General features: G+C 43.4%; 1 protein-coding gene and 1 long non-coding RNA gene across 11 annotated transcripts; one reads left to right on the top strand and one right to left on the bottom strand.

Annotated features, from left to right (window-relative positions):
* The first annotated feature begins 531 nt into the window (after positions 1-531).
* On the top strand, positions 532-20,602 carry LOC114087419 (uncharacterized). 10 transcript variants are annotated; one of them, XR_003581816.3, is made up of 7 exons: positions 532-914; positions 6,806-6,925; positions 7,594-7,918; positions 9,103-9,250; positions 10,124-10,237; positions 10,892-11,003; positions 20,301-20,602. It is a non-coding gene; the product is annotated as an uncharacterized lncRNA (long non-coding RNA). The 10 variants fall into 10 exon arrangements; XR_003581815.3 differs by having other exon boundaries at positions 7,594-7,929; positions 9,129-9,250; XR_003581814.3 differs by having other exon boundaries at positions 7,594-7,929; positions 9,126-9,250.
* Mlnr (motilin receptor) lies at positions 13,456-15,413 on the bottom strand. The gene is given in 3 exon segments (XM_027928903.2): positions 13,456-13,520; positions 13,523-13,789; positions 14,485-15,413. Coding segments are annotated over 3 exon segments (1,230 nt in total). The 5' UTR covers positions 15,383-15,413.
* Positions 20,603-20,974: the final 372 nt, after the last annotated feature.

Here is a 20,974-nt window from a genome sequence, read left to right as displayed (position 1 = left end):
CATTAACTGTCCTACCTGATTTTTATTATTATTGATTAGTAAGCATTCCTTATTATTCTGGATATTCATTATCAGTTGGGTATTTATCTGGTAAAAGTCTTCCCTCCCTTTTGACTTGCTTTTACACTTTATGATATCTTTCAGAGCACAATTCTTTATTTTAATGTGTCAAACATACCAATAATTTTATTTAATGATATTTTATCTGTGTCTTTTTAAAATATTTTTTCCTGCTCAAGGTTATATGTTCTTTTATATCTTCCTCTAAAAGTCATAAGTTGTTTACTTCACATTTCAGCCTCGTGAATGTAGAATTCATTTCTGTGTGTTGTGTTATAGTGTAAGTATGGCTTTAGGCCTTAGCCTAAGCAACTCCATTTTAAAACTCCATCTTAAAATAAACCTGCAGTCTTACCGGGCAAACCACAGAGTCCTTCAATATGTCAATCAGGTATAGCCTGATAAAAACAAGTCACTTTCCACAACCATGGTAAGAGTCAGGGTGAAGTCATGTCATTTGTCATAACTGATAAGAGTCAGAAGGGTATCAGGGCAGAAACCACCAGACCATATGTCCTGTCTAAGATGTAAGATGTCACTAAGAAACCTGGTAACAACTGATAGGGACCCAAAGGGCGAGCAGAAGCTCCCCAAATTTAACAAAAATATTGGAGCAAATGAACAGACATTCACCAGCTGACACTGATGCACACAAGCCTGAGAGCCTGATGAGGACCTAGTCTGACATCCCAACTCTTCTCATCATCTGCCTAATCCTCTGCATTGTCCTCATCACTCTCAAACTATACAGCAGCCTTTTGACCCTGGTAAGAATGGCAATGTCTCCTTACCAGCTGTCACCTCCACAGCAGAAGAAGCCTTCATCAGTTCCTGACCGGATTGCTGCAGTCTGAGTAAGTATGCATCTGCTGGACTTAAGATCTAAGTCTTAAGACTTTAAATCTAGCACATAAGTTTAGCATGCAAAGGGAATGTCTGTAATAAGTCTGTTATGATTAAGAGTGTTTGCAGTGCTTAGAGTTAACTTAGAATTTGTTTGCTTTGAATTAGTTGTATTTATTGCTTGTATCAGTTTGGATTATTGTTTTTGTAGTGCTCAGCATTAAGGATTGTCATTTTCTTGATTAAGAAGTAAAATTATAGTAAGTGATTTCAGTGAATAAAACATTGAAAAGGGCAGAAGTGTGCGGACATTCTTTATTTCTCCCCCTTGACTGCATAAGTCACACCTTTGCCCATCGTGACATATAGGGGCCAAATTTTATTTTCCATTTGTATAATCAATTATCCTAACACTATTTCATCATCGATCTGCACTGAAACTTCTGCCATATGTCAAATTTCTACGTATATGAGTTTGTTTCTGGGCTTACTTATGTTCCCCCTCCCCCCAAAAAAACACTTATTCTTCAAAAATGTCTTTGATATTCTTGGACCTTTAATTTCCCATGGAAGTTTTAGAATCCTATTGTTCACATTCTTCAAAAAATTTCATTTGCATATTGATTGCAAGTGTATTGAATTTATAGGTAAGTTTGAGATAGTTTTCCACTTCACAAACATGGTATATCTATATGAACATGATTTTCAAAAAGGTTTATAACTTTTCTCCAAAAATATATATGTAGGCATGTTTTTAAAATTTTATTATTATTTTTTGGTGCCAGGAATTGAAACCAGGGCCACTTAACCAGTACTGAGCCACATCCCAGTATTTTTTATGTTTTGAGACAGGGTCTTGCTAAGTTACCCAGGCTAGTCTCCAATTTGGAATTCTGCCTTAGCCTCTTGAGTAGCCGGAATTACAAGTGTGCACCACTGTACCTGGCAAAGGAAATTATTTTAATAATCAACTTTCAATTATGATTTTTGTTGTAGGATATTCATACCTGTCTTTACCAAAGTTCTTTTTATAAATCAGATGTTGAATTATAGCAAATGCTCATGGTCAATGGCTTTTATCAATTTAACAAAAGTCTATCCTGTGCTGGCCTACTGGAATTATTGTCATGATAAATATTGAATTTTATCAAATACAATCTCTGAATCTATTAAGATGTCTCAATCATATGTTTGAGACAACTTTTTCGCCACTGGGACCAAAAGATCTCACAAGAATCATTTTAGAGGTGGAAAAAATCACTACATGTTCCATTAAATTCTCCTCCTAGAACTACTAGAACAGTTTCAGAGGTTTCAGTCCACAGTAGGCTGTCTCCTTGCAGGGTTTCTGTTCTCGAGACTAAAAGGCTCAGGGGTTGCTCCAGTTGAACTGGGCTAACTGGGCTGCGCAAAATAACCACACAAGAGACACAAATACTTTTTTCTTTGGGGTCGCTGTGACGGCTCCTCTAACCTTAAGGGTCTGCAGGAAGAGAGAGAGAGCAGCGCTGACCCCTTTTGTTGAGGAGAAGCTATTCAAATGAGGCAAGGGGTCAGGTTTCAGAGGGCTGAGTCTATCTTCATGATGTCCACTGTCAGCAGGTTGACTGACACCTGGGTAGGCCACACCCAAGGGCACAGTAAGAGAAGGGGACACACACAGGGCACTTCCATGGAAGATTCTATCCTAAACAGGGCAAGGGGTTATATTACAAAGGAACAGGTGAGCATAGCTTCACCCATAGGGCTGTAGCAAGACACACCCATGCTCCAGACACCGACCCTCGCACCCAGGAAGGGTGCCACATTTCTGGGACTGAGAGCCTCAGCACCCAGCCGAGGAGTGTCACCCAGTCACATGCAAGGTTGGTCTCCCACAGTCTCCATTGCTCTGGGCCCACGGTGAGGCAGAACATCATGGAAAAAGAGTGTAGTGGAGGAAAGCAGCTCAGGACATGACCACCAGGAAGCAGAGAAAGAGAAAGCTCTGCTCATCAGGGACAAAATCTATACCCCAAAGACAAACCTCCAGTGACTTACCTCCTTCAGCCACACCCTACCTGTCTATGGTTACCAATCAGTTAATCCATTCAGGTAGATTAATGCACTGATTAGGTCAAGGTTCCCATAACCCAACTATTTTATCTCTGAGCTTTCTTGCATTGTCTAACACATTAGCCTTTGAGGGACACCTCATATCTAAACCATAACACTGTAGTTTTTCTCTTTAATAAGGTACATCATGGTACATCATACTAATAAATTGCTTAATGGTAAGTCACCCTGGTATTCCTGTGATAGACTCATCTTGATCATAATGTATTATTACTTGCTGGATTAAATTTGATAAATTTTATTTTAAGATTTTTGGATCTATGTTCATGAGTGAATTTGACATATAATATATCATGGTCTCCTTGGTGTTGATGTCTTGATTAGCCCAGTCTTAGAAATGAGTTAGGAAGTGTTTCCTATTTTTCTTTTCTCAGAAAAGAATTTATGAAGAATTGAAATTACTTATTTCCTTGAATATTTATTAAAACTTGCTTGGGAAAACATCTAATGCTCTTTAAAGTTTCCACTTTTCATTATGAATCACATTCCTTTATTGGTAAAAAGGCTATTCAAACTCTACTTTTTCTTCGTCAATTTTTAGTAAAATATGTTTTTCTAAAATTTGTTTATGTAGGCTTTAAAATTAATTGACATATGTTTGTTCAAAATGTTCTTTTACTGTCTTTTAATCCTATTGCTTTTAAAATGAAAATATTATTTGTTTTAGAATTCTTTTTGCTTATGAGCAAATTTTGCCAGATGTTTATCAATTTTATTAGTCTTTTCATAAAATGATCTTTTTTTCCTTAATGAACCTATGATAGTTTTTTTCTGTTTTATACATTTTGTTTATTTTTTTCTTCACTCTCTTTGCATTTATTTTATCATCATAACATCTTCATTTGACAATTTAGCTTCTTAATTTTTAGAGTTATTATTTGCATAGGCATTTCAGGATAAAATTTCCATCTAAGTAGGATTTCATAAGTTCATTATCCATCAGTATTAATGTATTAAATGTCCCAGTGATTTCTTTGACCTGTGAGTTATTTGGAAATGTTTTTTTAAAAAGATTTCAGATGTAAGGTGGGCATTTTTTTTTTTAAAAAAAGTTACTGTTATTGCTTTCTAATGTAAAGTTTATGACCAGAGAATATGATCTGTATGACACCAGTTATTTGAAATTTGTTCAGACATGTTTTATGGCCTAGATCAACACTGCTCAATAGAACTGTGCCATGAAGGAAATGTTCTGTGATATGCACTTTCCAGGATGGAAGCCACCAGCATATGTGGCAACTGAGAACCTGAAAGTAGTTGTGTAACTGGGGAACTGAATTTTTAACTTTATCTAGTTTTAACTAATTTAATTTAAATCACTACATGTTCCATTAAATTCTCCTCCTAGAACTCTAATTAGATGTAGTTTAACCATCTGAGTTAAGAAATTTTCCATTTCTTTGTTTCTTTGAGCTACATCCTGGTCAACATCTTCAGATCTATTTTTCAACTTGCTACTTATTTCTTTGGCTGTGTAGAATTTTTTTTAAGAGTTTGCCTATTCTGAGGGTAAAGGTCTTCAGATAAACTGACTATATCGGGGACTTCATTTTGACTCTGCACCTTTCTTGGAGTCTGGCTTTTCTTTACAGTTCTTTCATGGCCATTTACACCATGCTTTTAAAAACAAGCCATGGGCTAGGAGAAATATTTGCAAATCACATATACAATAAAGGACTCATTGTATCCCCAATATGTAAAGAACTCTGTACTCAACAGTAAATCAATAAACAGTTCAATTAGAAAAATAGATAAAAGACTTAAATAGTCACTTCATCAAAGATTTAAAAAATGACAAATAAGTACAGGAAAAGATGTTCGCTGTCATTAACCATTAGGGAAATGCATTTAAAAATCATGATGAGACCCTGCTATTAGTGTCGGTAGCTGCCACATAGGAACTGAGTTCCCCTTAACCTTGAGTGATGAGAATGTGGAGGTGTGGCAAGCCAGCCATGGTCTGTGTGTGTGAATGATGAGCATTGAGGGCACAAAGTGGACTGAGCCAACGTTGCCCCTCTGTTTGGGCGAGCCTTGCTGTGGTCTTTTCACTTGCTCTTCCATGATACCCACACAGCTCATGAGATGGGCATGGCCTTCATAGATGTTAGTCTATCTGCTGACATCAGACATCATGAAGCTAGACTCAACCCCCTGAAACCTGACCCCTTGCCTCATTTGAATGGCTTCTCCCCAAAAAAGGGCTCAGCACATTCTCTCTCTCTCTCTCTCTCTTTCCACAGACCCCTAAGGTCAGAGGAGCCATCACAGGACCCAAAGAAAAAAGTATTTCTGTCTCTGTGTGATTATTACATGCATCCCAGTTCACCTGGAGTGACCCTGAGTGTTTTAGTCCTGGAATGCAACATATTAGAATGGATAAAATCAAAAGTACAGACAGTATCAAATGCTAGAAAGGAAGCAGAGCAACTGGATATCTCATTCATTACTGGTGATCATATTAAATGGCACAGCCACTCTAGATAACAGTTTGACAGTTTCTAGTTAAACATATACTTATTTTACCACACAGAAATTACACTGCTGGTTATTTATCCTAGAAAAATAAGAACATGTTCACACACAAGACTATACATGAATATCAGAGTGATTTCATTTGTCATAGTCAAAAACTGTACAGCCAAACAGTTTTCAGTGAGGAAAATGGGGAACATTGCAATTGAACACTATTAAGCAATAAAAAGAAATGTGCTATCAATCCAGCCATCAACTTGGATGAATCTCAAGTGCATTGTGCCAAGTGTAAAAAGCCAACTTGAAAGTGTTACATTCTGTCTGAATCCATGTACAAATCATTCCCTAAGTAAAAAAAAAAAAAAAATTATGATTGATAAAGTTCAGATCTGTGATCATAAATATTATGGGTGGGAAAAGGTATGACTGTTAAGAAAAATAAGAGGTACTTTCTTTGAGTTGATGGTTACTTCTACACATATGTGATAAAATTTCATAGACCTATTTACAATTGAAACCAAAAAAAGTTCATTAAAACTATTGAAATCCAAGCAGGGTGTGGTGGCGTACCTGTAATCCCAGAGACTCAGGAGGCTGATGCAGGAGAACCATGAGTTCAAAAGCCAGCCTCAGAAAATTAGGGAGACCCTATCTCTAAATAAAATATTAAAAAGGGCTGGGGATGTGGCTCAGTGGTAAAGTGCTCCTGGGTTCAATCCTTGGTACCAAAAACAAAACAAAACAAAAACTATCGAAATCCAAATAAGAGCTATATCTGAATTAATAGTATTGTACTAATGTCATTTTCCTGGGTTTTTCCACTATATGAAGATGATGTAAGATATGATTCCAGAAGCTATGGAAGAGTGCACAGGAACATATTATTTTGAAACTTCTTTTGAGTCTTAAACTTTCAAAATAAAAAGATATTGGGGCTGGGGTTGTAGTTCAGTGGTAGAGTGCTTGCCTAGCAACTGTGAGGCCTTGGGTTTGTTCCTTAGCACCACTAAAAGATAAATAAGTAAGGATCATCAGCACCCGCGCAGAACTTTCGGACACCCACCCCAGCAGAAATCAAGGACGCCACTCCCATGCAGGACACCCGACAGCTTCCCACACACTGGAACTCTGGCTGCCACTCCTAGGTGGACCCCCCATCTACCAATGTGGGGCTCCAAGATGGCAGCAGCTGAGATAGTCCCCTAAGTGCAGTAGCTTGCCTGTACCTGAATGATTCGTGGCCAGTTCAACCACAATGACAGGAGACTGACCTCAATTTGGTTCTTTCTGGCAAAATTGTGACCATAAACAGCATCCTGAATCCAGAAATGAAGACTTCCTAAACAACTCTCAGAAGGCAGTTCCTGGCAGCACTTAATCCTGAGGAAGCAGAGAAGCCTGGAACAAACTCCAGATGCCCTGCAGGGAACAGGTACTCTGTTACGGAGGGCAGTGCTGTCTGAGAGAAATAGTCAGGCTTTCCATATATTGTCCCAAGTGGTGTCCTCAGAAAAGTAAATAAGGTGCCACATAGATTAATGTGCTGCAGGGTAAGAATGTCCAGGGCATGTTTCTGCTCCTATGAGGTAGGAAGGCCTGGCAAGCCCACTTCTCTGAGCTCTTCCAATCTCTTAGTCCCAGAATGCCTAGAGGCAGATGGGCCTGGGCAGCACAGTCATGGCCAAGCTCCTTTCGGGTTCCCATGTATGTGGTTTCCCCTGGGTTTAGTTATTTAAAAGAAAAAAAAGTGTTGCTTATTGGAAATTTAACTTCGTGTTCTGTAGTTTGCCTAGAAACCTTACTTTGTTCTCTTTGTGTTCTTGGTCATTGCTGATCTGGAATCAAATACCAGATGGCCCCCAAACCTGCTTGAGACTCTGTTTGGATTGCATTCCATACATTCCTTTTCATTCTCTGCTTCTTCTGCCTGCTTAGCAACTTCTGTAGCCAGCCTGGGATCATTAGAGTGTGTCCCTAAGCCTTTCCTTTTATCTCTGTAAGTGTTCTCCTTGTTGGAGTCACCTCCTCCTAACACCTCAATGGGTGGTTCTCAAAGCATGGTCCCAAGTTGAATGTGATGGCATATACCTGTAATCCTAGCGACTGGGGAAGCTGAATCAGGAAGATGGCAAGTTCAAGGCAAGCCTGGGGCAATTTAGCCATACCACAGCATCTACAAACTGGACAGAAGTACAAATTTGAAAATCTGCATATTAACAAGCTCCCAGAAGATGCTAATGCCTCATCCGACTGTGGACTCCATGTTCTGCAGCAAGAATCTATCCTAGAGGCTCTCAGACCATCAGAATCAGCATCACCTAGAAGGGAACTTGATAGAAATGCAAATTCTTGGTCTCACTCCAGACCTACTACATTGGAAATTCTGGGAGAAGCCCTGAAGTCTGAGCTTTAACAAGTCTTCCAGGTGATTCTGAGGTGAACTGAAGTTTGAGAACTGCTGATCTAGTGAATGAGGTTGGGGAATAAAAAGCCTGAGAGGGGCTGGCACTGAGAGTCACTATAAAAACAAAGTAATGAACTATTTGTGGAAGAAGACAGTAAGAAGAAAGATCAGGGTTAGTCCTATTTATGTTCCAGTTATGAGTGGGCATAACTGTTACAGTGATTTTTTTTTCTTTTCTTTTTCTCCCCAAGATTGAATCCAAGTCCTCATCATGTTATAGACAAGTGCTCTACCACAGAGCTGCATCCCCAGCCTCTGAAACTTTTAAAAGACTTGTTACAACTTTGAATTTTGCATGTATTCGCTTTTAAAAATATTTAAAATTTTTTTGTAGTTATAGATGGACAGCTTGTCTTTATTTTATTTGTTTCATTTTTATGTGGTGCTAAGGACAGCACCAAGTGCCTCACACATTCTAGGCAAGTGCTCTGCCACTGAGCTACAGTCCCAGCCCCTAAAATATTTTTAAAATTGTCAATGATCTTTATTTTTATTTATTTATATGTGGTGCTGAGAATTGAACCCAGTGCCTCACACATGGTAGGCAAGTGCTCTACCACTGAGCCACAACCCCAGCCTACATGTATTAGCTTTTGAAAAATTTTAAAATCTTATTTATTTCCCTTATCACGACAAGTAGTAGAAATTCATAGAACATTTTAGACTTGCATACACACTGTAGAGCTGAAAGAAAGGAAATGCAAAACCATGGTCCTTTCCTTGAAGGGCCTAGCTGGGCCTTGGATGGGGAGGGGGGTTGTAGGTGGTACAGAGGTTCAGGTGGGAGTCACTGGAACATCTTGGGCTGCATAAGGATGGGGAAAGGGCTTTGGGAGGTGCTGAAGCTGTAAAAGTGAAAATCCAGCTTTGCTCCACCCCACAAGTGTCCTAGACCATGGTTGTGGGCAAGTGGCTAGTCCAAACTGGTCTCCCGGCCCCAGCCTCCCGTCACCTGCTGCTCCCATTTAATCAGTGCATTCTCCTTCCTCTCCTCCTCCCTGGAGACCTTTCCTTGGTACCATGCAGCAGTTCTGGCTCCTCCTGTGTGCTGGGTCACTCCTGTCTTACCCTTTTATTTGTGCTGTCCGATGGCTCAGAACAAAGGCCGCAGTTATCTGTTCATTTACTCTATTCATCCACTGAAGTGAAGACCTCGTTCCCTCACTAGCAGTTGAGTTCCGTGCAAATTATTCACCTCAACAAGAGAGGCAGACTGGAAAAGAACACCTGGCCTTTGTCTTTGGGGATCATTACCAGTGGAAACAGTCACCTGCAAGGAAACCTGTTAAGTGGGTAAGAAGGACCATAGACCATCACCCTGACTGCCCAGGCTCAGTTCTTCTGATCTAGCTGATGAGTTTCAACTCCTTTCACATACATGCCTAATCTATCTATCTATCATCTATCTACCTACCTATCATCTACCTATCTCTATCAAACCCAGAGCCTCACACATGCTAGGCAAGTGCTCTATCACTGAGCTACATCCTTAGCCCTTATAAAATTTTATTTGAAACAAGGTCTTGCTAAATTTCTCAGGTTGTCCTCCAACTTGCTATCCTTTGGCCTCAGCCTCCTGAGTGGCTGGGATTATAGCACTCAGCTAGGTGTCTGATCTTCTTTTAAAAGTATGTGTCATGGGCTGGGATTGTGGCTCAGTGGTAGATGCTTGCCTAGTGTGTGCAAGATTCTGGGTTTGATCTTCAGCACGGAAAAATAAAAGTGAATTGTTTTTCTAAGGAGGTGATGAGAAGAGCCTTGTTCTCTCACCTCCTCTGTAACTTACACAGGATGAGGGACGGGTGAGTAGTTGCCCACACAGCATTCCCATAGGGCTGGCTCAATGAGCACAAATATTCTTGTGCTCTTGGGAAAGGAAATGTTGGGTTTTGAAGACTGCTCAGGGCTGAGCGGGGGGCTCTGTAGTGTATAGAGTTTGGGATCTTTAGAAAGTGCATTCCCAATTAAAAAACTGCACAGCATCTGTGTTTAAGTAAAGCCCTTTTAAACCTCTACACTTGTGCAACCACTAACACTTAAATACAAAACACTTCCATACACTGGCAAATGTTATGACATGAGTAGAAAGGGTCAGGAGAGGGCATGTTCAAACTTTCAAACACCATTGACACATGGCTTCTGTGGCTTCTTGTGAACCTGGCACAGGGGTCCCTTGGATGCGAGGAGGTGTTGTACAATAGCTCTGAGAACATTTCCTGCAGAAGTGCAAATGTCTTCTATGTGAAAGAGGAGCAACCTGATATTCTGCTTCCATCTGATGTAAGTGCTTTTATTAACCTGTAAGCTGAATCTGTGTTTAGTCTAGGTGACACAATGACACATTTCAAACAAAAAAAATGCCATTAAAAAGTTGATTGATTTTGATACCATGGCAAGGACTAATTTTTCTAGAGTATTTTGTCCTACACATCTGGCACTTAGCAGTTGCTTGGTAAATATTTGCCCTGCGAATGAATGAAATAACAAACTCTCCCACAAGGGTTGACAGTTCTCCTAACAAAAATGGTTTGGCCTATAGAAGGGAAAGGGGCTCAGATAAGTTGCTGGAATGCCAGCACAGACCTCAGTCAGGGTGGAGGGAGTAGTCAGGGCACAGCTTCCATGACATGCCCAAGGAGGAGAGGGAGGACCAGGACAGTAATCCACAGCTTCATTGTCCCTCTCCAGTGACCCTTGACTTGACCACTCTGGGTCTTCTCAATACCTTCCTTTTATTGACAGTTGTCAGTGCAAGAACAGACCCTCTTCCAGCGTGGAGAACAATTTTAGATCTCAAAACAACTTTTCAAACAAATTTTTGACCATGACTTACAGTAAAGATATGTTTTATTTTGTGAACCAGGAAAGAAACCAACCAACATGTGATGCATTGATATTTTCTATTCTGTTCTTATTCACTCTGTTGTTTTGCAGAAAAAATGACCATTACAAATGATTTCAAATTTCATGAAGAGGCTAAGATCAGACAGGGACCCTGCAGGAAAGATAGCCTTCCAGTTCTCCTGGACAGGGACTGTGCAGTCAGGTAACGGTGACCCTCCCCATACCCATACCTGGGAACATACTTAGGTCTTAGAAGAATGTGATATAAATCCCTGCTTCCTAGAATTTGAACAAGAAAGCTCAAAGGAAAAGTCTTTGCTTCTGTATCTACAATATTTTTTGGTTATTTGTAAGGTTCTTCATTGTGATCTCTCCTGGGGAGAAGTCAGCTTTTGACTGCTCCAGAGAGGGATTCCTGTGAGCAGAGAGCTCCAGCTCATCCTGACTCAGGGCTATCACGCGGACAGTGGTAGCAGCACAGGCTGGCTCTCTGCCATGAGATCCCCAAATCCAAGCCTGGTCCCCCAGTACTGTGCCTCATTCTGTGAGGTTTCAGCAGGTGTTCCTAGAAAGGAAGGTGGGGAGTTGGTTCTGTGATAAAATAAGTGAAGGAGGGCTGGGGCTGTAGGTCAGTGGTTGAGCACTTGCCTCAGACGTATGAGGCGCTGGGTTCCATCCTCAGCACCACATAAAAATAAATACATAAAAAGATATTGTCCATCCACTTACAATTAAAAAATAAAAATAAAATAAATGAAGGAAATCCTGAGTGAAACAACAGCTTCTCAGTCTTTGACTCATTAGGTCATACTGTCACTTGGGGAGTGTTGGTGGAGGGTTTCTTCCTCACTAGCTGGGATCAAAGGCAGGGAAGAGGCTTCACTCCTGCACACACTGAGGACAGACCAGGGAGTCAGGATGCTGAGCTTGGGTTTGGCTAATAAAACGAAAAAGCAACAGAACTTTGTCAGCCGGTCAAGAAGACCCTGGTTGTTTATGTATTCATCATTTGTAGTTGTAACTATTCAAAACAGACCATAATGATTTGTGGGACCTAAAGCAATTTAGAAATGGAGGCTGCCCAAACTGTGAGCTGTGAAGCAAAGTCCCCAAGTTAGCAAGTAAACTGAGCTAACTCTCCAGCTTCTGAATCCCATTCTGAGACCTTACTTCTGTTTGTCACTATAACTGATGAAGTTCTATTTTACAGCATTTGACACTCTTTTGATATTTGTGGATTTGAAGGTTCATGAACATCTCAATAAAAATTCGTAATAAGTATCAACAATCTACTGTAATTTAGGGATGAACTTTATCAACCCCAAAAGGAACCCAAGTACAATTGAGCAAGTCAGGCTTTGCCCACTTACAGGGGCGCCATTTATACAGACTGAGGCTGATGAGGCCCTGTCTGTGTGATACAGCAGCAGCCTTCTGAAAACACATTTATTTAGGTACTGGGAATTGAACCCAGGGGCACTTAACCACTGAGCTACATGAGTTCCTTTTTAATATTTTATTTAGAGATAGGGTCTCGTTGAGTTGCTTAGGGCCTCGCTAAATTGCTGAAGCTAACTTTGAACTTGTGATCCTCCTGCCTCAGCCTCCAGAGCTGCTGGGAACATTTATGTTTTAAACTGTAAAAAACAAAACAAAGTTTCAGAATTGTTCATTAGAATGTCCAATGCATTCTCTTTCACAAAGCAACCTGTATGTTTTTCAACAATTACAATCTCATTGAGGGTGGGTGAGTATTTTAAAGTCTGGATTCAGACTCAAGCCTTCCTAGTTCCTGTCTGGGAAATCTGAGAGTCAGTTCTGTCACTAGTAAAACAGGGATGATGACAATTCTCATCCATATAGGCTGAGACAAAGGAAGGTAGATTAAAGTTCTTTTCAAAGCTCATCAGTAGTCATCTCAGAAGGCCAAGCTCTCTGTCCTCTTGTCTCTGTGCCCAACTTTGCTACTTCAAGGCTAGTGGCATTAGTACAACCCCATAGGCAGTTCCAGGGAAAAGTGGGTTGCACTGGTTTTATTCATAGCAGGTCTCAAAGAGCACATTTAGCCAAAAGTTTATTTGCTCCCAGTCTGTTGAGAGGTGGGACTCCTGAACATTGGAGTCTACCTGAAATTCTTACTTCTAAAAGTTTTTCCACAAAGCCATATATGGTCTATATGGCCATATATAGGTATTAAATATACCATATATAGGTATTAAATAATTCTTGGATCCAAACTCATCATCCTGTTTCCTTGTATATGTATATTTATATCCCAAACTGAACAAAATACAGCCCTGATCTCAGAGGTGACAATTTTTAGGCAGCATTGCTCTATCACTTAACTATAAAATGATTGATCTTATTCCCAGAGTAGAATGAATGAAGACTTAGAAAACCTCTTCCAGACACACTATAGATGTGGGATTTCATGATGCTAAAGTGAATACAGATACATGAAAGGGAAACTGTAATAACTGGTACAGAAACATTTCATACTTTGGTTTTTAAAAAAATCATGCCAACAATTTCTAACCAGCTTGCAAAATTTCAACAACTCTCATTCTTAAACAGCATTCATACCCCACTTTCTGTCTTTATTTCTCTACAGACCTGTTGTCTCCAAAGTCTTGTAATTGGCTCAGCTGTGCTGGTTAGGCCATTGTCTTTGTGTTAGCACTGGTCTCTGTGTAGCCAACTGTGACTCCAGTGTCTCCCCCAGGGCCCCCCCAGTGTCCTTGCTTCTGCAGAAACCTCTTGGTTTGGACCGTTTTGCAAGCAGCAGTTTACGGGCGGCTGCTCTGTACTTCTTGGAAATGAGGTTGTAGAGGATTGGGTTGATGGATGCACTCAGATAGAATAGTTGCAGGGCGACAATGTTGAAGTACTGAGAAAAATACATCATCCGGGAATCTTCGGTGTTTATGTAAATGATTCTGCCAACGTGGAAAGGCAACCAGCAAACTACAAATGCCAAAACCACCACCACTGCAAAACAAGACACAGACACATTAGCAAAAGCACTAACAAATGAAATACCCACCCCCCCACCCCACCCCACCCCCGCCCCGCAAAAAAAAAAAAAAAAAAATCCACCTGCAGTTGTATAGCAACAAAATAAATTAGATAAAAGTTTCACCTAGCAAATATGTGTGCAAGGACAAAAACCAACCAGGTATTTAACTGCATCGATATTTGCTTTAAAACTCATGCATGTGTTATCAAGACTGGGCATAAGCCAGAAAAAACAATTGCTCCCAACAAGCTGTTTTGGCAGCCTTCCTTTTACAAACCCGCTTAAGAAGCACATTATCTTGGGGGAAAAAAATCTGCAACAGGTCTACGCATCCTTGACTTTTTGATATGGGCATGGTTCACCTCAGTCTTTGGGATAACTTAACACTAAATGAAATTTTAGTTTACTGCAATCTACCCGTGTTCTCAAAGGGTACTGTGATTAATCCACAGCTGCGGTTTCTAACAGAGGCGGGCCAGCCACCCATCCTGGATCTCAGCAGCATTGGGAAGTCATTACTGTTTGCTAGATCCGAGCCCTGGGTTCCTCAAACCCTGGGGGACTAGAGATGGTTTTCTCTGGAGGTAGAGGGCAAGCAGTTTGCCTGTTCCCACTTGCGGTGCTGACCAAGGACTGGCGAGTTTGGAAGAGAGGCGGCAGGACTTACGCAGGAAGCGGACTGTCTGCCGGTGGCTCCTCTCCCGCCCCAAGGCAGCAGGACCTTGCAGCGGATCTCGGTTCTTCCACAGCTCTCGCCCGATGAGCCCGTAGAGGACACTGAGGCACAGGAAGGGCAGGAAGAAGTAGGCAGTGGTAACCCACAGCATGACCCGCAATGTACCCAACCGTGCGCGGCTTGGCCTGCACTCGCGGCTGAACAGCGCCGCGGCCGCTGCAGCCTCAGGTCCGGAGGGCGGGGACGACAGTGGCGCCCGCGAGGGCCAGAGGGGCGGCGGCACGCTGGACAAGAAGGTGTGTTGCTCAGTGCCGTTAAGGTCCACGATCGGGTAGATGCTGGGGTCCTGCTCGACGTCCACCAGAAAAAAGAAGGGTCCTGCGGAGAGCAGGGCCACCGCCCAGAGAGCACCGATGAGCGCGCGGACGCGGCGCCGGGTGATGAGGACGCGGGCACGCAGAGGACGGCAGATGGCCAGGTAGCGCTCGACGCTGAGGGCTGTCATGTGCAGCAGAGTGGCGTAGGTGCAGCCCTCGCCCAGGTACAGGGACAGGCGGCAGAGCAGCGACCCGAACACCCAGGGCCGTGAGCGCCAGAGGCGGTACAGGTCGAAGGGGAGCCCGAGAAGGATGAGCAGGTCGGACACGGCCATGCTGCCCAGGTACAAGTTGGTGGTGGTCCGCATGTCCCGGTAGCGCCCGATCAGCAGCACGGTCACCACGTTCCCGCTCACCCCGACGGCGAACAGGCCCAGGCACACGACGGTCACCGGCACCAGCGTCCTCAGGGGGAAGGTGGAGCAGCGGCGCTCGTCGCACGGCGGCAGCGAGGCCCAAGGAGGCTCCCGCGCGCCCTCGGGGCCGTCGCTGCAGTTCCAGGGGCTACCCATGGCAGCACCGCGCGGCCGCTCAGCCCGGGTGGCGCAGGAGGCCCGTGCGTGGCCCCCGTGGGGAGCGCTTCTTCTCCCTGCCTTCCGCAGGGCGCGCCCGGCCCGACGGCGGAGCGCAGCGACGCTGCGAGCCCAGTGGAACCCCTGCGGGTACCGCCGAGCCCTGCCGCTCCTGGCGCGGGAAGGCGGCTCTGAGGGTTCGCTGCCCGGCGCTCGGGAGCCAGCGGCGCGCAGTCTCCGCCCCCGGCCCTCGCCCGCCCGGGTACCGCTCCCCGCGCCCTCCCAGCCCCTGGGTAAACCGAGGCGCTTCCCTTGCGCTAATTGGAACTCGCGGCGGCCGCAGGGCGGGAGCCCTACCCACTCCCGGTAAGCGATTCCTTACCCTCCGAGAGGTTGGTATTGGCCCCTGCGCGCTGCTAGCACTTTTTGTAAGTCAAGAACACAGGGGGCTTTCTGGGGGATCTGTGCTTGTGTCTGGAAGGAGAATGCCCCGCCCCCATGACCACTAGGAAGCTACACCCCAAACAGAAGAGCAGTCAAGACTAGAATTCAGAGCCACTAGTCCTAGCTACCAGGATTGAGTTGCCGTGTGATCTTGGCCCAGTCTTGTCCTCGTCAAGGCCACTATTCTGAATTCCAAATGGTGGTGGAAGGAGCTGACTAAATAATTCCAAGGATCCCTGGAATTTCTAAACAGGGGCACGGTTGCTCATAATAAAGAATGAGACTTAAGGGCTGGGGCTATAGCTCAGTGGCAGAGCGCCTGCCTTGCACGTGTGAAGCACTGAGTTCGATCCTCAGCACCATATAAAAATAAATAAATAAATAAGATATTATGTTCATCTACAACTAAAAAAATATTTTAAAAAAAGAATGATACCTAAATGTTGAAATGTATGCTTGAATACTGTCACATGTGAGGCATTGTTTTTATGTACAGAGTGTTTTATAAATTTCAAAAAACAGCCAACACCCGAAACAACAGAAATTCAGGAAATGGATGAAAACTGATGTTTGAGTCAGCTCACCGTGATCAAAATGACAATAGCTGACGCCCACTGAGTGCCTAGGTTGTGTCTGGCCCTGTGCTTTCAGTTTAATCCTCATGCCCCTGAGGAGCTGCTTCCTGGTGGACAAATAGGGTTTCCCTTGAGATCAAACAGGCAAAGAGTTGGGTCTGGGATTTGGAGAATGTCTAGCCTAACACCTGAGCCTGCAAGCCTGAGGACCTGCCACACCGCCCAGCCCCAGCCCGGAAATCTGTCTCCCACTCCCTCTATCCTCACCCAAGCTTCCTATACTGCTCTGGAACTTTTTTTAAAAAAAATATTTATTTTTTAATTGTAGTTGGACACAATACCTTTATTTTATCTATTGATCTTTATGTGGTGTGGAGGATCAAACCCAGGGCCTCCTATGTTCTAGGCGTGTGCTCTACCCCTGAGCCTCAACCCCAACCCCACTGCTCTGGAGCTTCCGCCAGCTCCTTTATGTGGATGAATGCCTGTCTAGCTTTTTTTTTTTAAACGCATCTTGTTAAAAATTTTCAACCTTTTCTCCCAAGTTCCCTTCTCTTTTTTTTGGATCTGAAACCTGGCTTCATCTTAGGAACATGCTTCCCTTGCAAGTTCTCTCTCACATGCAGGAACTTCGTGGAAGGTAACTGTCACTTCCCTTGCCCTTGTTATTTCCAGCTGTCCTAAAAAGTAGATTTGAGTCTGAATTCATCACATTCCACCCTGTGCAGCCCCTACCCATCACTCATCCTCTTTGCCCGAGGATCGGGTACCTCATCTTCTCTCTCAAGCACTGCATCTGATAAAATACACACCCACTCACATGTGCCTGATCTTGGGGTTCATTGACCCCCTTTCTATTAGTGATCCTATCTGGCACCCCATCTCTGCCAGCTGCTTTTGTGAGCATACCTTACATCTTACCATTACCAGGACCTGAGAGCCCTCTTCCATCTCCACTTCTGACCTCCGTCTGCTCTCTTTTTGCTCACATTCCTTCCTGCCTCTGGTCCTGAAATCCTTCACTCCACAGGATCCTCTCATCCGTTGCTCCTCCTGCCTTTTCCTTGTTCCTCACATGCCTGATAACCTCACTTTCTTACAACCTAAACGCCATGAGTGGCGACAGTCATCCCAAAGACTCATCCTCAGTGGTTTTGCTCTTTGCTCCATTGTCATACCTGTCTACTCCACCAGAGCAGAGCCGGCAGGGCAGCCTGGCCCATGCATATTTCCACTTGGCTGCAGAGTTGTTTCTTTGGAAATGCACAGCCTCTAGCAGCGTGCTTAGCTTTTTCTGCCATCAGAATACTTACCCTACCTCATTCAATTTCCTGCCCTTCAGACTCTGCTGATATATTCTCTTGTCTCCCTAAACCCTACGCCCCCCCCCCCCCTGCATTCTAACGCCTGAGTGGAGATCATGCACTATGTTTCTCTGAAAGAAAATTAAAGCAAAGTGAAAAAAAAGCTTCTATACCCTCTCTCCCACTACCACACCCCCACCGTCCTCCCCTCTGGGCAAGTGAATAAGTTGGTGGCACTGATAGCTGGAGTCAGCTCAGCATCTGAAGCACTCCATTGCCCTCCTCGAGGGTATTACTATCAAATCCCTCTCTCCTAGGTCATCAGATTTTTTCTCTTCTAGGTCACGTCTATGTTTTCAGAAAAACTCAAAATTTTGAGTTTCTGTAGCTACTGTCTTCACTTTCTCCCTCCCTCTTGCTTCATCCTAGGCAGAGAAAATGTAATTTCTTCATGTATAGTTGATCTGATTTCCTCCAAGCTCTCAGCTCCTGGGCAGCACGAGAAAATGAATGATGTAGCCTGAGCAAAGCATGATCCAGTTTGATCAGTGATACAGACCCTCTAGATAAGTAGTCAGTTCTCAAATAAGGTCATTCCCTAAGGTGATCCTAGTGTAATGGGAGGGAGGCCCAGTGCGCTTAAAGGTCTTCGGGTGGCTATTCAAAGGGAGGGGCACCTAACTTTGTGCTGGTTCCTGGGGTGCCCAGGCTGGCATTTGCTCAACTCCAGTTCCACATTTTCTTCTTGCCTGGCCACCAACTTTCTGCTAGCCGAGGTCTGTGGCTCATGAACCGGCTTCGACTCAAGGGAACACTTGGCCCTTACAGGCTGCAGATCCCTGAGGCTCTTTCTTGTCTTCTATTCTGCTCCCTGGTTTAACAGGCTACCCCAACCTCCGCTGAAGCCTCTTTACTCCTTTCCCCAGCCATCAGGGAGGCTCCAAAGTGGGCTGATTGGGTCTCAAGCCAGCATCCATGCCAGCAGTACCCTGTCCCTTTCTGACTATACCATATCACATACCCTCCCTTCATACACTCCTTTTCTTGATTTTATTTTCTCTCTGTTACTTACAACCACCTGACACCACTATTTAATTTACTTAGCCATTTGTTAATTATCCACCTCTCTCCATCTTTCAACATCATGTGTGCCAGAAATCAGGGCCTTAATCTATTTTGTTTATTGCTCTTTCCCTGGTGCCTGGATCCGTACCTGGCACAAAGCGAGAGTCTAATAAATATTTGCCATCTCTGGAAATGAAAAGCTTCTGCAGAGCCAGGGAGCTTTATTTCTTCACAATTCTCAGTGCTAGAATACTGCTTTGGTGTCTGTGGGTGCTCAGCTGGAGTTCCTTGATAACCTAGTTCAAGATAGAGCACTGATATGCAATAACAAGATGAGAGAGCCCACAGATCGGGAGAAACTCTTTACCACATGCACCTCAGATAGAGCACTGATTTCCAGGATATATAAAGAACTCAGAAAACCTAACAGCAAAACAAACAAACAAACAAACAAACAAACAACAACAACAACAAAAATAATCAATAAGGGGCCAAGGAACTGAGCAGACATTTCACAGAATAAGAAATACAATCGATCAACAAACACACACAAAAAATGTTCATCATCTTTTTGAGTTTCTGTAACAATTAGATAAATGCAAATCACTCCAGTCAGAATGGCAAATATCAAGAATACAAGCAATAATAAGTGTTGGCGAGGATGTGGGGGAAAAAAGTACACTCATACACTGCTGGTGGGACTGCAAATTGGTGCAACCGCTATGGAAAGCAGTATGTAGGTACCCCAGAAAACTTGGAATAGAACCACCATTTGACCCAGCTGTCCCACTCCTCGGTTTATACCAAAGGACTTAAAATCAACATACTACAGTGACACAGCCACATCAATGTTTATAGGAGCTTAAGTCACGATAGCTAAACTGTGTAATCAAACTAGATGCCCTTCAAGATGAATGGATAAAGTGGAATATTATTACAATATTACACAGTGGAATATTATTCAGCCTTAAAGAAGAATGAAATCATGGCATTTGCAGGTAAATGGATGGAGTTAAAGAATGTCATGCTAAGTGAAATAGGCCAATCCCCCAAAACCAAAAGCAGAATGTTTTCTCTGATAAGTGGATGCTGATCCATAGTGGGGCGAGTGGTAGGGAGGAATGAAGGAACTTTGGTTTGTGTAGAGGGGAGGGGTGGGGCAGTGGGGATGGGAAGGATAGTAGAGACAGACATATTACCCTATATACTATATAATTACTCTAGTGGATGACTCTGCACCTTGTACAACCAGAGGAATGAGAAGTTGTGCTCCATTTGTGTATAATATATCAAAATGCACTCTACTGTCACATACAACTAATGAGAATAACCACCACCAAAAAGAGCACACTGATTTGGAGAGATGGACCCACAGCAGGCCTTTCTGACTACATTGCTTTGGTGAGGTTTAAGCATGACTTGGCCCCTAGGGTAGCTGAGCCCTTATGATAATGGCTTGGCATTCCACGTTCTAGGAAGAAAGGGGGCCAGGGATCTGAGAACTGACTAAATCTGGTTTCTACTTTGTAGCTCTGTCGTCATTCACCAGCTTCTGCACTTCACAGTTCATCTGAGGAGACGGAGTTAGGGAGTTCTCCATGGACCAGGAGTGCGGCTCTCTCTTTATTTCACCCTATGAACATGGATCCGCCTGAAGCTTGTGTGGGTCAAGAGTGAGTCTAGGACTTGCCTGATTATGGCCCTGTGTACCTGGAAGCAATAGGTTGGTGTCACAAGTAGGCTTTTGGCTCCTGGCTGGAGGCCTTACAGGTTGGCCTTTGGCAGGCTGGGATATCCTGGGTAAAAATAAAGCTGATACTTGCTCTATGTAAGCTGCTGTTCCAAGTTCCTTGTGAGTGAGTGTGTGTGTGTGTGTGTGTGTGTGTGTATTTTTAATCTTTTTAGTTGTTGATGGACCTTTATTTATTCATTTATTTATACGCAGTGCTGAGAATCAAACCCAGTGCCTCACACATGTGAGGCAAGCTCTCTACTACTGAGCCACAACCCCAGCCTTAATACTTGTATATTTTATGTCAGTCTTTCAACAACATTATGGGGGTGGGATCCTCTTGATCTCCCCATGTTATAGATGAGAAGACTAAAACATAAAGAAATTATCCCAGGTTGCTGGGGCAGCCAGAAAGGACAGTGTTGTTCAACCCACCACCAGAGTCCATGGAGAAATGGACTGGATCCAACAA

This window comes from Marmota flaviventris, chromosome 4, assembly GCF_047511675.1.
Source record: "Marmota flaviventris isolate mMarFla1 chromosome 4, mMarFla1.hap1, whole genome shotgun sequence".
NCBI lineage: Eukaryota > Metazoa > Chordata > Mammalia > Rodentia > Sciuridae > Marmota > Marmota flaviventris.
The sequence above is the reverse complement of the archived record's forward strand: the minus strand, read 5'-3'. Positions and strand labels throughout refer to the sequence as shown.